Here is a 14,243-nt window from a genome sequence, read left to right on the forward strand (position 1 = left end):
CTCAAAAACGAAAGAGAGAGAGATTAAATTAGATTACCTTTTTCTTTAGTGATTTTAACTTGTGACAAAGCGGAAATTCTTCATCTGCCCTCTTGCTTTCTCCGTAATGTTGCAAGTAATCTCATGGTAAGAGTAAGGAAACCTAGGAGGAAAAGCTGTGGTGGGGAGCCAGTTAGGATCAATTAAAAGATGAGCAGCATGGAAAGCCAACCTGCCTTACTGTAGCATTGATACTTGGAGTTTTACTTTTTCTGTGAGTGTAAGTATAATTAGCTTTAAACACTGAATTCAAGCTCATTTAGTTATTTTGGAGCAGCAATTCCAGTAAATAAATATTTTCTTGTAGGTCTTTCTTACTTTCCACAGCTCTATATTTCTGTTCATTCTCTCCCTATCCACAATTTTTAATGCATCTGTAAATGCTAATAAGTGATTTTTGTTCTAAGAATGATTCATAGGAAATAGAAAGTTTATTTTTAAAAATTATCTTTTGACTTTATTTAGCATTTCCAGTGTACCATAATAGTTTAAAAAAGAAAATTCTGAACTCATTTTTCCCTCATGTTTCTGTGGCGGTAATTGTAACACTTGATTTAAAATTGACTTATTTCAGTTTGAGTGTGTATCTATACATACACACTAATCTGAAATATTTATACTACCACCATTGTAGGGTACTGGGTATATATACTTTGTGCTGGAAGTAAAGACAGGAAGCGTTTTCTCAGGGAGCTTAAGTTTGGAAACTGATTAACCATCAAAATATAATGTGCTGAATGTAATAATTAAAAAGAAAACAAGATATATAGTATTATAACATTAGGTGAAGGAAGGAAAGTATTGATTCTGCTTCAGTTGATCTTTCTCATTTTAAAAGAGAGTCAAATCTCACTATGATAACTTTGAACATAATAGAAAACATCTTGATACCCTCATTGAAACAGTATTTTTAAACCATATTCTGGGATCTTGCAATAAAATAGTCTCTTATTTGCTTAAGACTACCATATTGGTATCTTCATTGTAAATATGGCTATTTAAAGCAGTGGTTCTCATACTTTAGTTTCTATCTGAATCGCCTGGAGAATTTGTTAAAATAGATTACGGGGCCCCGCCCCAAGAGTAAATCTGGGGTGGGTCCAAATATTTACATTTCTAGCAAGGTCTTGGTGGGTCCAAATATTTAAATTTCTAACAAGTTTCCAGGTGATACTGATGATTCTGGTTCAGGGACTACACTTTGAGAACTGATTTATCTGAACTCAAAAAATTTTAATGCCTTCCTCATATGAACCATTAATTGTTTCAAATCTATCATATCTAATTACTATCAGTATACATTGAGTTACTATGTGCTAAGCACTGAATTCACTTCTTCACAAAGGTGAAGAAGTTACGGAACCTTTCTCAAGGAACTCAATCTAATAGGATCAACAGTGGTAGTATTACAATACTCAAAGTAATCACTGTCTGTGTTGAGTGCTCAGTGTGCCAAGTACTGTGCATTATTTAAACTCATTTAATCCTCACAATTGGCATATAATCCTTATTTTAAATGAAAAAACTGAGGTCTAGAAAGGTTAAATAATTTCCTGGAATTCATATAGTTAGTATATGGAGGAGCCAGAATTTGCTATTCTGCCTTTTTGCACTATAAAAAGTTTGTGAAGATTGGTAGACCCCAGAAAGGATGGAGTAATTGGCTCTACCTTAGAAAATCAAACAGCATCACAGAAGAGATGGCACTGGAGCATCTTAAGGGACAGGTGTAAGATAGCCAGATGAATTGGAACTGTGAGCATATAAGACCATAACACAATAGGCAGATGGAGTATAAGAGGAAAACAGACTGTATAAGGCAGAGGTCAAAGTCATAAAGAATTTTATATGCCAGGCTAAAAAGTTTTAAAAATAGAATTAGGCTTCTTAATTTTTCCTCCTATAACTTTCATTTGTAAGCCAGCAGTTCTCAAAGCATAGACAGCAGATTCCACATCATCTGGGAACTTGTTAGAAATGCAGATTCCTGGTTCCATGCCTACTGAATCAGAAACTCTGAGTGGGGAGCCCAGCAACCTGTGTTTTAACAAGACCTCCAGATGATTCTGGTGCATGCTAAAGTTTGAGACCCCTGCAGTAGGTTATAGAATTCTTGAATAATAGCCTTCAAGATAGTTAAAGGTCACTATAGTGGTAGTGATTATATTTGACACTGATTTATTAGAGTACAACACCTAACAGTTGAAATATTAACACTGTTAAAGGGATGCATCTTCATCATGATCTATTTATACCTTGCAAACCTGTTTCTTCTGTTGTCATAAAAGAGATCTTAGGACAAGAGTTTGTTAGATCAACATTCAAAGAATAGCATGCTAACTATTCTTCCTTAGCTACAGGAATCATTCTAAAACTCGCTGACTGATTTTAATTATCAAAAAAAACCCAGTAAACCCTTTTTTAAGGGTTTTTTTGGTTTGTTTTTTTTTTGTTTTTTTTTTTTTTTTTACTGCTTGTTAATACATAAAACTGATGTTGTAGTTAGTATTTAAGGTGTGCTACTTAAACCAAATTTGTTGAAGGAATCAAATGATTTAAGTCATGACATGACTTAAAAGTAATTCAGTCTTTCCTTGCCATGTCAATGGCAATACTTTCTATATTTTTAGAAAGTATAATCTGGGATTCCCAAACAAACTAATCTAAATGCCTGTCACCGTCTTTTTTGCCAAAATGTGTTCAGTATTTGTGGTGAAGATGTCTGCATGGTATCTGGCACTGAAATATATACTAAAGCGTTATGGTTTACTTAGTGGTTCTGTAGTTTATAGTTACATATAGTCATACTTTGCACAGCTCACTAAAAGCATTTAAAGCCCAGCACATATAAAGTATTTGTTAATGATCCATAAATCCTTTCTAGATATTAGATATATAAAACCTCTTTTCATCTTAGAAATAGTAGCAGCAAGAAGTGAAGGTAGTATGCTGTAATTAATGTGGTTAATGCTCAAATAAACAAACTTAGTTTTCCATGTAATGATTCAAGGTTTCAAGGATTTAGAAGTGGAAAGTCCATTGAGGCATTGACGTCAACCCCTTTGTTTTACAGATGGGGAAACTGAGATCCAGGGAAGTTAAATAGGTGATTTGCTGATGGTCACATAGGAAGTGAATAGCAGGATATTATAGGACAGGATATTTCTGAGCCTGAATCTGTTACAACATTGTGGGTCCACACCATCTAAAGTAAAGTAGTTTCCAGGTATTTTAGCACTAAAATCTTCTTAGGTGGAGTATACTTTATGAAGACTATTTAGTAACATATAAAAATTATCTTTTTGTATTGATACAATAAGCTAAAGTATCAGATTTTTCTTTACAAGAGTAATTTTTAAAAACCTAATAACTGTTTTTAGAAATAAAGTTCATTAAAAAAACAAGAAAAGGGTATAAATTCCAGCTATTCTTACTACTTAATACATGGCAGAATATAAACCACCAAAGAGGACAATTAGTCAGCCTTCTGTGTTATTACCGTACGATTGCTAAGGTGATATTTGAACTTGGAATGTGCTTACAGGCTGGATAACTTTTCAGTTATTCCCAAGAAGAACTGATCTAAACCATACATACCTTATAGGTGATTTTTGCCAGCAAGTAACCTACAATCAAATACATGTAGGTCTGCCAGAATGTTGAGTTTCTTTCTTTCTTTTTTTTTTTTTTTTTTTGAGATGGAGTTTTGCTCTTGTTGTCCAGGCTGGATTGCAATGGCGTGATCTCGGCTCACTGCAGCCTCTGCCTCCTGGGTTCAAGCAATTCCGTTGCCTCAGCCTCCTGAGTAGCTGGGATTACAGGCGCCCACCCCACGCCTGGCTAATTTTTTTTGTATTTTTAGTAGAGATGGGGTTTCACCATATTGGCCAGACTGGTCTGGGACTCCTGGCCTCAAGTGATCCACCTTCCTTGGCCTCCCAAAGTGCTGGGATTACAAGCGTGAGCCACCACGCCCCGCTGAATGTTGAGTTTCTTGTTAACCAATCCTGCCCAAAGGCTTTCTGAATCATTTTTAGAAGCCATTAAATTTTTTTTAAAAAAACTAGATGGTAAAGTAAAACTTATAGCAGAAAAGTCTTACTAAGAGGAGGGACTAGAAAAAAAAAAAGTCAAGCCATCATCTGAATTTTACTACAATAAGTAATTATTGGAATTTCTACATGAAAGGCAATTAGAATATATAGTTGGGTAATGAAGAAATTTAAGAGATACAGAGAAGACACTGCCCATTTAAAATGTATCCTTTTAAAGCCACTGAACAGAGAAATTCTTAATACAATTGAGAGTTAGTTTTAAAGTAGCATACATATATCACAGGCAAATTAGAAATGTTGGCACTACAAAGGACCTGTAGAAATCATCTATTTACTGAGACTTTCATTTTAGAAATGAGAGCTTTGAGTACTGAAATTATCAGAACAGAATAAGCTATTTTAAATTACTGTATATTTGGTTCTAAGTGAAACACCAATGTCTTTTACGTTCTTTTAAGAGTTGGAAGGGAGGTTAAATTTTTTAGAATAATTTAATAACATATTCTAATTTTTTCCAGTGCATCTGGGGGAGGTGTTGTAGCCATTGACAACAAAATAGAACAAGCAATGGTAAGTAAAAGTTTACAGTTCTCCCATTTCATAGATTGTTGGTTGTATGGAACACTTAGCTTTTGTCAGTTTTAGAAAACAAATAATTTAAACCAAAGATGACCAAATCATGTTTTTTGATAATGAGATTTAGTTGAAGATGCTAGAACGTTGAGAATTTTTAGTCTAGAAATATTGAGTAAATATTTCTTCCATTTGAATATCTCACATTTCATGCATTATCATTGATAAGGGCCATTGGTGAGGGGGCATACATATTTAAAGACAATATGTTCCCCAGATATTTCAGCATTGAAAATACTTTAGAGCAAAAAAGAGTATTAAAGCAAAAACAGCTGGAGGTCTGATTGAAGTAGACTGTAAGTAAGATATAAGTAGGCCAGGCACAGTGGATTGTGTCTGTAATCCCAGCACTTGAGCTGAGGTGGGAGGATCAATTGAGGCCAAGAGTTTGAGACCAACTTGGGCAACATAGCAAGACCCCTTCTCTACAAAAAAAGTCGGTATTTTTTGTTTGTTTTGAGATAGTCTCACTCTGTCACCCAGGCTGAAGTATAGTGGCACGATTTTGGCTCACTGCAACCTCCACCTCCCAGGTTCAAGTGATTCACCTGCCTCAGTCTCCTGAGTAGTTGAGACCACAGGCACACACCACCACATCTGGCTAATTTTTGTATTCTTAGTAGAGACGGGGTTTCACCATGTTGGCCAAGGTGGTCTCAAACTCCTGACCTCAGGTGATCTACCTGCCTCAGCCTCCCAAAGTGCTGGAATTACAGGTGTGAGACCTTACAGGACTGTTAGTCTCAAACTATTTTTTTTTAAATACTAAAATTTTAAAGTCCCAAATTACAGATCACTTTAAAGCAGTACTATGACTAGTTTAACATCAAACAGCTTTCCGTTGGAATATTGTTCCTTTGTTCTCTTGATCTACCATTTTAAGCATGTGATTTTAAACTTTTTTTTTTTTTTTTCCTAAGCTTAGTTGACAATTTAAGAAGCTAGTATTTTTTGGAAATCATCCCAAACTTTGAAAAGAAAATTCTGGGCTTACTGCTCTAGTTGGGAACTGGATTTTTTCCAAGCCATCTTCCATAGGCTCGGTCAAGATAAAGCAGAAACATTAAAAGCAAGAGCAGGAAAACTAGTATAAAAACTTAGACAGCACCAAGTAGGCCAGAACCAGATAGCACCACCTTTATCTTTTCACTCTTTTGACATTCCTAATTTTGTTTTTCACAGGATCTGGTGAAAAGCCATTTGATGTATGCAGTAAGAGAAGAAGTGGAAGTTTTAAAGGAACAAATAAAAGAATTAGTTGAAAGAAACTCTTTACTTGAACGAGAAAATGCACTGTTAAAATCTCTTTCAAGCAATGATCAATTATCCCAACTCCCAACCCAACAGGCCAGTCCTGGTAGCACTTCTCAACAGCAAGCAGTGATAGCACAGCCTCCGCAGCCAACGCAACCTCCACAGCAGCCGAATGTCTCCTCAGCATAAAGCTTTCTTAAGCCTCATTAAGAAAAAAACTGAAAGCAGTCTATCCTTGTGTGCCACTGGTGTTCTTTCCACTTTATACGAAAGCAAGTAGCCATGCTTTGGTTGTGTGTTTGGCCTTTTCAGTATTAGACAATCATTCTACAAGAGCTTTTCCTCTGTCTGAGATGTCATGCAGCGCTGTTGATGTCCAGTTCTATGTCATCAGTACACAAGGAGAATAATAGATGGGGTTTATTAAAGTGAGCAAAGTCTGCATTTTACCTGGTGCGCATGAGTGGGGTCTTTAAGAGTTTTGGTGGCTCTCCCATGTTTCCTATTACCCATGGATTTACCCTGAGCCTTCCTATCACATTATAAATAACAGTTCATCTAAAGAGCCACTTTTCTTTCTGATTCAGTAACATTTGCCTACATAAGTTTTCATTTATTTGTGTTTTATTTATTACAGGGCTGCTATTTTCATAATGTACATGAACAATGTCACAGAACTTTTTTAATTTTTTTGAATAATTATAAGTATCAGTAAAGGAAGTGAAAGACAGGATTGCATTTAATAGATAAAACGTTTAGGCAATAATTGAACAAAAGAATCCTGGCATATTTCTAACACTAATGGCAATTTACTTATGGTATTTATTTTCAGTAGTAAAGACCCAGCTTGAATGTAAATTTTGTATAGTGTAAGTATGAAGAACATAGTGCAACTGTACAGGTAGTCACCAGTTATTGTGATATAATAAATAATTGGGCTATTTTGATGAAGAAAACTTTGTTCATTTGTTTCTACTTTCTAAGAGAAATTGCCACGATTCCTCTGCTTTTCAACATTTCGTATGACTTTTTTTTCGGGTGGGAATAAAAAGCTGTGAAATTGTTCAACCTACTTTGTAACCAAAGAAGCAAAGCTGTGTAATGGAGTTTTTTTTTTTTTTTGTCTTTTTTTTTTATAATGCACATTCTTTATGTATTTTTATTTAGTGTTTTCTCAGTCACAATTTTCTTTACTGTCTAGCATGATCTGCATGACCTATAATCTTTGAACCACTTTCGTACCTCATGTTTTTATCCAGCACTCTTATTGTAATATGTACTAGTCTGTGAACAATGTCAAATAAAAGAGAACGAACAGGTAGTTTGGTGGAGCTGAGCTAGTGTACAATACACTAGTTGTAAAAAAAAAAAAAAAAAAAAAAGTGAGCCATCTTTTGTTCATTTAAAATGGTGTTTTGAATTTCGTATGCAGAAAACGTTTTGTTACATTGCAGATTTTAATGTATTTAATAAATGCAACATGCAGATTAAGTGCAGTGTATACTGAGTATTTAAATTAAAATGTACATTTCATAAATACAGTTTCAAAAGAAAGCATCATTTTGTGTATACTAACACATTAAGTGTATGTCAGAAATTGATGTATAAATATATATTTTAACACATTTTCTGAAATTAAACTGCAGTTTTGTTGAAATATTTGGCTCTATATGTGTTCAAAATTTGACTAGATTTGTATTTTCACAATTCAAAATACTCCTTAAAGACCTGTTAATAATGACTTACTGATAGTTCTTAAATTTTCAAAGTAAAACAATTTAAAGAATGCAAGAATAGTGAGCAATATTTGTACTCAATATTCATATTATGTTAGTGATACTTTAGTAGGAAATCCTTGTCTACCAAAACTTTTACTTGAATTCAGAAAGGTGCCTGTAGAAATTAACATGCACTGCATCTGTAGCCAGCTAGCTAATCAGTTAATGAGAACCAGTAGTTAGTTCTCCGTGTTAAAAGACGTGTTTATTTGAAGTAAAAATTTAATCAGATTACCCATAAACAAGGCATAAAATTGGGATGTACATGAGATTGCCAAATATTTTCTATTCTAGTTGTGCTGCAAGACATTGAACAAAATGTTAATGAATAACATTATAAATAATTCAAGGAACTAAGTACATAGGCTTGAGTAAGCAACCCTAAGGATGTGTAGGAAGATTCCAAGTAGAGCTGCTACAGGTGAGATACTTAATGGAATGTGAAACTTCACTATTGGACTGTTAACCAAAAAGGTTTGCTGGCTGTGCCCCTCCAGTGCTAACTGACGTGATATTTAATACAGGTGGAGAAAAACTAGTCTTAGAAGAAGAGTTGGGATTTTTGTGAAAATAGATTCCATTTTGATTCTGGGGCTGGAAAAACACTTTATAAACAAAGTAATAGTCTCCAGGGAAATGAATAATAAGGTTTAAAATGGTAACAGCAGTTATTACTACTTTTATATTAAAAACAGTAGAAAAGGAGAGAAAACATGGGTAGTTCACAGAAGAGATAAATCGCAGTTTCTAGAAGTTCAACCTCTAGTAATCTAAGAAATGCAAATTAATATTTTTAGCGAATTGTAATAAGTGTCCTAAGTAGCAGGACTTAACATAGAAAGACAGGCTTTCCTGTGTACTTTTAGAAAGTAATTTGGCAATATATATCAAGAGCCTTAAATAATAAACTTTCCAGTGTAACGACAGGAGAAGATACTCATGGTGCATTGTTCAAAAATGCAGAATTATTGTCATGTCTGCCCTCTGCTTTCCCATCATCCTCTCCTTCCCTCAAAATCCAAACTATCCCTGCTCTCAACCCTTCCCCCAGCTGATTGTTTAGGATCTTAAGTAACTTCCAATTCAGCTTTGGAGATTTAGTCTCCTGCTCCAAATAGTTGTAAATATTAACTGATTGAGATCCCAATTTGGAGGCACAGTCTTACAGGAATGCCATCTATCTAATTCTGTCAGTGTAATCCCCATAGAGCAAGGTCCCACATAAGCTTTTCTGTTTTAATTTAGCTGGTAAATCATAAGTAGAAATTTTTCTGATATGATAATTGTCTACAATTCAAACCTAACTTTCCCCAAATAAAATGTAGTTTGTTCCAATGTGATCTCACAGCTTGCCACACCAAATAGTAGGGGTTAGGAGGCATTAAATATACAGTTTCCTTAACTCCTGATTGTCCAAAATAGCTGAATTTTTCCAATTCTATTTCTAATATCCTATGCTAATTAGAAGTATTGAGATAACGTTTTATAATCAAGCCTCCAGTGATTGGGGATCACAACTGCCATTATTCACAAGAATTTTCACAGGTGAATGATTATATTACTGTAAGTTGCAAACTCCAGTAATTCATGGACCTTTTTTAAAAAAAAAAGTCTTAATAGAACCAGAATATCTCTGTTCTTGAAAATTTATCTTTGCAGAACCAGAAATAGCTAATCGTCTGGAAACAATTTTTAAGATTTGAAATCACATTTTTAAAAGAAGCTTTATGGCTCAGTGGCAAGCAATTTGTGACATGGCTCAATTTTCTTCAATAATCCTATGAAGAGGACAAAACCCAGCCCTCAAAATTGACAATTTGAGGACATAATAAGCCAACTAATGATGCAGTGAGAAATACTTGTTACTATATACAGTCAGGGATGGTTTTGTCAGGGTAGGTTTCCTCAAAAACATGACACCTGAGTCTTGAAGGTCATAAGAGCCAGAGGGAAGGGTGTTCCAAGCACAAGAAAAGAGAACTCAATGGCTTAAAAGTATAAACAAGGCTCCTAGGGCAGCCACAGAATTGCACTGGAGATAGGCAGGCAATGACTTCCCCACTGACCTAGTAGTTTGGCATCTATTCAGAAAGCAAGAATGATTTATTGAATGGTTTTAAGCAATGGGATACTGTGCTCAAATTATGCTGGATGTGCACAATTCCAGTGGCAAATGGGAGGTAGATTAGAGTAGCTGAAACTGGAAGCTGAGAAATAATTTAGGAGGGATGACAATCCAGAAAATAAATGATGAAAGGGCAAAATTACATAGGCCATTTTGTGAAGGTCATGAAGGAAGTTTGTCTTGGGTCTTTCTGTATCATTGTCCTCTCCACAATGAACATCCCATTCTCAGTATCAGGTATCAGGTGCCTATTTTCTTTTTTTTTTTTTTTTTTTTTTTTGAGAGAGTCTTGCTGTGCTCAGGCTGGAGTGCAGTGGCAAGATCTCGGCTCACTGCAACCTCCGCCTCCCAGGTTCAAGCGATTCTCCTGCCTCAGCCTCCTGAGTAGCTGGGATTACAGGCGTGTGCCACCATGCTGGGCTAATTTTTGTATTTTTAGTAGAGACAGGGTTTCACCATGCTGGCCAGGTTGGTCTTGAACTCCTGACCTCAAGTCATCTCCCCCACCCGCCCGGGCCTCCCAAAGTGTTGGGATTACAGGCGTGAGCCACCGCACCCAGCTGCCTATTTTCTTGTCCCTCCAAAAAAAGATTAAAGAGTCCCAACTCATACTTGAAAGTTTGACTTGGTCTTTTCCTTCCAACAGTCACAAATCTGTGAAATGAAAGTCTTTGTTTCCTTAAAGGAATTTCAAGAATTTAACAAAAGGGTGGGGGAATGGAACCTTTGCTGTCACTATGCCTCTCTGTCAATTCTACCCTAAAGGTAAACTAAATGGAATCCTTTTATGGTGACTAGGATTAGGATGTTGATTCCAAAGCCTTTCCCTAAAATCTATTCCTTGCTCCCTGGAAAGGATAATATAGGTTGTGGACCCCACTGTAGGTACTGACAGCCCAAGGCAGAATAGGTTTTGCTAGGCTTTAGGCTTTTATTCTTTGACATAGGTCAGTCCTGCAGGCTTCTTTTTTCTAGGTCTCCTGCCTATCCAAAACCAGACCTTTTCTCCCACCTCCTTCTGCTTCAAGCCTCTTAATAATCCATATTTCTATTTTCTAGCAATAGTAATAGTTTATTATTTAGTGATGTATACTTGCACCCTATTTACTCCTTTTCAACATTTCAGGATACATCTTTGTCCTGTATTTCTGTACCAGTTCATAGAATTCCTACAGCAAGATCCCTTTAAATGTATGGCTTTCCTTCATAGGTTGCAAGGATTACTTTATACAAGTGCTACTGTAACTATATCTTTTGTGGAGTACAATTGATATGACACACTGTGTTCATAGATGAAAATGCTAAGTGAGGCACTCTGAAGCAAGTTAAAAGTTCACAGACATTCTTGCTTGCCCACCGCCCCCCCTCCCCCCTGCCGAACCCCACCATGGAATCATCAAATAAGAAAAATACAGATTTTCAGATTGGTGATGACAAAGTAAGACGCTGGTATTTTGCACTGGCGCAGTCCACTTAGTTGTTGAATTTGTTCAGCGTACCTGGATGGTGAGTGAGTTAGCTTTATTTTTCATTCTCAGCAGGGAAACTGATAGACTAGGCAATTTGGGGAATTTTCCCATTGTCTATTGTCATGGGTCCACAGTATCTAAGTTTACAGACTATGACATCATCCACAGAAGCCATATTTATCCCTTTGGAGGGAAGGGAAAGGTGTGCTAACTTAGATCATAAAAACAACTGAATTTTTAAACAAGGCAAATGCCACAGTTCAACTTTTCCATAAAAAAAGTTAAGTTCATCTCTTCATTCTTTTGCATGCCTACAATATTTCCATATAACAACTGTAAAATACTCTTGCCTGCTGCAATCCAAATGTTATCCAGATCACAGTTCTTGCTGTCATTTCACAGGCATGCAATGTATCTATAGATAGGTCATACCTGAGGAAGATCAGAGACAGCAAGGGAACATTTTCCCCACACTTGAGACGAAATAATAACAGGTCAGTGGCTAATAAAAAGAAACATGTATGACTTGGTAAAATCCTAAAAGTGACATTTTCAAGAAATTTAGGTTTCTTTTTTTTATTTTATAAAAAAAAAGTTGACATGCAATTTAATTCTATTTCAATTTAGGTGCTGCAACCTGTACTGGATGTTTGGGGATAGAAGGATGAATGGGACATGATTTGTGTGCTCCAATGAGCTCAGTCCAGTGTAAGTGTAAAAGTTAAAGTGCCATATTGTTTATTCAGAGTATATGTTATAGTTTGTGAACCTTATATCATTTGTTAAATGAAAGATTTTTATAAGTCAACAGTAATATTGCCATCCCATGTAAAAATCCTTTGATATTGCCAGGAAACAACTTTAAATCACCAGAAAGCTTTAACATCAAGTAATACTTTTAGAAGGAGCGGAAAAGCCTCCCACCTCGACATTGAGCCTGTGAAGTATTCCCTAAAAAAGAGGAACTAATCTGAGAAAAGTTTACACATTTTTAATACTCTAAGTTGTAGATAATGAAATTGATTTAAATCAAAGTTAACTAGAATAGGATTCATGTGTCATGAATTATATTGTCTATTGTCTCATAAGCAACACACTTATTGGCTGACAAAATCAGCTACCATTTAATGAACCAAGTTAAGAATAACTCAGGTGACTGATGCCAAAAATAAATCTCTAATACAGCTGAGAATCCAGAAACACAAATATATGTTGAGTAAGTAATAAAAGTGACATTTCAAATTAGTAAGGAAAAAATGGATTATTCAACAAATAGTATGGGATAGCATAACGATTTAGAAGAAATATAAAGTTAGATCTTTCACAAAAATTAATTCTAGCTAGACTAGCAGTTAGTCTTCTACTTTTTGGTTACTCCCTTTTAGAAACTGGAAGCTATATACCCTGTCCCTTTGAAAATGCACATAAGCAAAGAACTTTACTTTGCTTATGTGCATTTTATAGGTTATAAAGAGATGCTCGATCTCAGCAAAATAAGGGAAGTGCACATTAAAACACAAGAAACCATCTCAGATCCAGCTAATATTTAGCGTGCATACAAATCAAAAGCTGGAAAGGGTGTGGAAAAACAGGAATACATTGCTAGTGAGCATACAAATTGGCACAGCCTCTTTTAAAGACAATTGTATATCACCCATTAAATTTTAAAAGACACATACCCTGTGACCTAACAATTCCAACTTTTAATGTCCTAAAGAAACATACATGTGTTCACAAGATAGCCTGTACAATTATGTCAGTTGCACCTTTGCTTGTACAGTAGACCCCCTTATCTGCAGTTTCACTTTTTGAGGTTTCAGTCATCCAAAGTCAACCACAAAACAAAAATATTAAATGGAAAATTCTAGAAATGAACATAAGTTTTAAACTTCAAACCTTTCTGCATAGTATGATAAAAATCTCTCACTATCCCTCCCCATCCTGCCTGGGACAGGAATCATCTCTTTGTCCAGTGTATCCACAATGTGTACACTCTCTGCCCATTAGTCATTTCTATTATCAGATCATAAAAAAACATAGTACATAGAGGGTTTGGTATTATTCGTGGTTTCGGGCATTCAGTGGGGGTCTTGGAAAATATCCTCCATGGTGGGGGAACTACTGTAATACTATGAAATTGGAAAAACCAAAATACTCATCAAGAGGATGGACTATGGTACACATGATGAAATATTAAGTATCAATGAAAAAGAGAGAGTCCTACATGTCTGGCATGGAAGGATCTCCAGGAGACAATGTTAAAAGTTTGAGGGAAAAATTGAAAGACAATACCTGTAATACACGATACTATTGATGTTAAATCACATCGCGCACACACACACACACACACAAATACTGTATAGTGTACTTCTACAAGTACATATTTGTGTATTATATAGAGAGGAGGTCTGGAAGGATACTAACCAAACTGTTAACAGTAGTTTGGTAGCGTGCATTAGCTTTAACTGTAATGTTTGATGTTTTTGAATATGCATTTATGTATTGTTTGTGTAATGACAAATTAATAAATTAGAAATAAAATAATGTGTTTTCTTCTTGTCTGCTGCTAATGTTTCCCTTGGTACCTGGGGTCTCATCATGTTCAGCATCTTTCCTCCCCAGGAATATCTTCCCCCCCTACCTGTTTCTTCTACTTCGACTTCTCCTATGGCTTTTTCACATCAGTATTTATATGGGCTCAATAAGTAACTGGCCAATAAATGAGTAGCCCACCTCCCCTAACTGAAAATGTGTTCCCTCCACTTGCTTTTTCAGCTCCCTCCTCTTCCTTTCCACTTTTTCCTCTTCCACGTACAGCTCATCACAAACGCAGTCTGGCTTTAGCTCCCATTGTGCCACTGAAACTGTTCTTGTCAAGGTCATTGATGGT

At 35.7% G+C, this 14,243-nt stretch overlaps 1 protein-coding gene across 2 annotated transcripts in view; it reads left to right on the forward strand.

The window, feature by feature from the left end:
- TSC22D2 (TSC22 domain family member 2) overlaps nt 1-13,905 on the forward strand; it is a 57,855-nt gene extending 43,950 nt beyond the window's left edge. For both annotated transcript variants that reach the window (XM_012510524.2, XM_030822711.1), the window contains 2 exons: nt 4,613-4,664; nt 5,910-13,905. In XM_012510524.2, coding sequence (XP_012365978.2) covers nt 4,613-4,664; nt 5,910-6,170 — 313 coding nt within the window. In that variant the 3' untranslated portion in view covers nt 6,171-13,905. The remainder of the gene's footprint in view (nt 1-4,612; nt 4,665-5,909) is intronic.
- Nucleotides 13,906-14,243: the final 338 nt, after the last annotated feature.

The sequence above is a fragment of the Nomascus leucogenys genome, chromosome 11, assembly GCF_006542625.1.
Source record: "Nomascus leucogenys isolate Asia chromosome 11, Asia_NLE_v1, whole genome shotgun sequence".
In the NCBI taxonomy this organism is placed as follows: Eukaryota; Metazoa; Chordata; class Mammalia; order Primates; family Hylobatidae; genus Nomascus; species Nomascus leucogenys.